The 1,810-nt window shown below is 35.4% G+C and overlaps 1 protein-coding gene across 1 annotated transcript; it reads left to right on the top strand.

The window, feature by feature from the left end:
* The first annotated feature begins 674 nt into the window (after positions 1-674).
* Positions 675-1,810, top strand: LOC111913614 (uncharacterized). Its single transcript, XM_023909339.1, has 3 exons — positions 675-779; positions 896-1,236; positions 1,627-1,810. Exons 1-3 carry the CDS (start codon positions 675-677, stop codon positions 1,808-1,810), a joined length of 630 nt encoding a protein of 209 aa, XP_023765107.1.

Raw genomic sequence — 1,810 nt, 5'->3', positions numbered from 1 at the left:
TTTTAAAAGAAAAAACAACAGTTTTTCCGAAAGTACAAACAATTCTGAATCAAGTTTTTGTAAAGAAAGGACTGAACATACATCTGAATTAATGTCCCTGGTTGATAATGATAATGTGAAGGGTTGTGATGAGTTCTTCTGGTCAAAGCCGATAGATAATGTGGATGAAACAAAATGTCTTTCGGAAATGACCTCTTGGAAAACAAAAGGAAAATACATTTCAGAACCACTGAATTGTGTGGATCTTTTGTTACGGAAAGGCCGGACCAAGCGGGACAAAGGAGTTTCTAGTGAAACCTCTTCGAAACAAAACGAAAAGCCAGTCTGAAAGGAAAAACCGAAAGCTAACATTCACAAATCTGCTAAAGAGATAATTGCTAATAAAAGACAGTTGGATGCTAGATATAGAAAGAATTTGAAAGAAAGAAAGTGTTTTTGGAAAATATAAATTCCAATCAGAGTTCTGTTAACTCAACACGATATTCTAATCAAAATGTGAATTCATCTCCAATTCTGAATCCAAAATCAAAGCCTTCTTCAAAACCACAGTTTTCAAAACCAATTGTCAAATCCCAAGATTTTAAGGGTAAAAGCAAAATTGCTTCGGAACCAAAAATACTCTCAAAGAGTACGAAGCAAAATTGAAAAAGGAGGAAAAAGAATTTTAAAAAAGAATGGCTTCGAAGTTCAGTGAATACATTCAACGAAAAGATAATTCGGTTGAAGTTAATCTTTGTGACAAAAGTTTGAAGTTTTCAAAATGGAAAAGGGGATTAATCGTATTTTGAAAAGAAAATACTTTTGGGTTGACAAAACAAAAATCTTTCCCGTTAAAAAGAAATCCTCACAAGGACCCAAGTTGGTTTGGGTTCCTAAAACTCTCTAAATTTTGCAGGTTATGCGTGACGAACAGTATGATTCCGAATTGTACATCGATAGCGGTTGTATTCGTCACATGACTGGGAAGAAAGAAGAACTAAGAGATTTTCGATCTTTAAAATATGGTGGAAGAGTGAAGTTTGGAAACAAAGCTACTGGAGAGATAAAAGGATCTGGAATCATAACGAATGTAGAATTTTCAATTCGGAAGGTAGCATATGTTGAAGGCTTGCAACACAATCTAATAAGTATTTCGCAATTGGTTGTTGGTACAGGTCTAAAGGTGTCTTTTGATGAAGAAGGTTCCGAAATCATAGAGAAGAAAACAAAAGCGGTTCTTCTAAAGTCAAAAAGGAAGTGAGAGGTGTATCCTCTGAATTTGAATCCGATCAAATGGAAACCATTTATTTGCTTGCTTACAAAAGCATCTTCGGATGATAGTTAGCTATGGCACAAAAGGCTTTCCCATCAGAACTTCAAGGATATTAACAAGCTTGTAATTGGTGATCTTGTTCGTGGTCTACCTATTTTGAAATTCAAAAAGGAACATTTGTGTGTTGCCTGCGAGCTCGGAAAACAAAGCAGAAAGAGTCACCCACCGATCATAAACACCAAAGTCATTGAGCCACTAGAATTATTGCACGTTGATCTTTGTGGTCCTTCAAGAATTGAAAGTATTGGTGGTAAAAAAATATATTTTGGTTGTTTTGATGATTTTTCTAGATTTACCTGGGTGTTGTTTCTTAGATACAAATCCGAAGCAACTCAGAAGCTGATAAATTTTAGCAACCAGATTGAGCTCCAATTACGAAAGCATGTTCGGAAAATTCGTAGTGAAAACGGTTTGGAATTCAAAAATCATACAGTTGAAGAACTTTTAACTGGCAAAGGGATTTCTCACAACTTCTCGTCGCCTTACACTCCACAGTAG

This window comes from Lactuca sativa, chromosome 1, assembly GCF_002870075.4.
Source record: "Lactuca sativa cultivar Salinas chromosome 1, Lsat_Salinas_v11, whole genome shotgun sequence".
Taxonomy (NCBI): Eukaryota; Viridiplantae; Streptophyta; class Magnoliopsida; order Asterales; family Asteraceae; genus Lactuca; species Lactuca sativa.
Note: the sequence above shows the minus strand (reverse complement) of the source record. Positions and strands in the feature narration are given on the sequence as shown.

What these genes read in the sequence shown, in the direction of transcription:
- LOC111913614 (XM_023909339.1), top strand. Translation starts at nt 675, where the DNA reads ATGGCTTCGAAGTTCAGTGAATACATTCAACGAAAAGATAATTCGGTT. An exon ending in AATGGAAAAGGGGATTAATC is followed by an intron (nt 780 to 895) that starts GTATTTTGAAAA and finishes TAAATTTTGCAG; the next exon opens with GTTATGCGTGACGAACAGTA. An exon ending in CTTCTAAAGTCAAAAAGGAA is followed by an intron (nt 1,237 to 1,626) that starts GTGAGAGGTGTA and finishes GTTGTTTCTTAG; the next exon opens with ATACAAATCCGAAGCAACTC.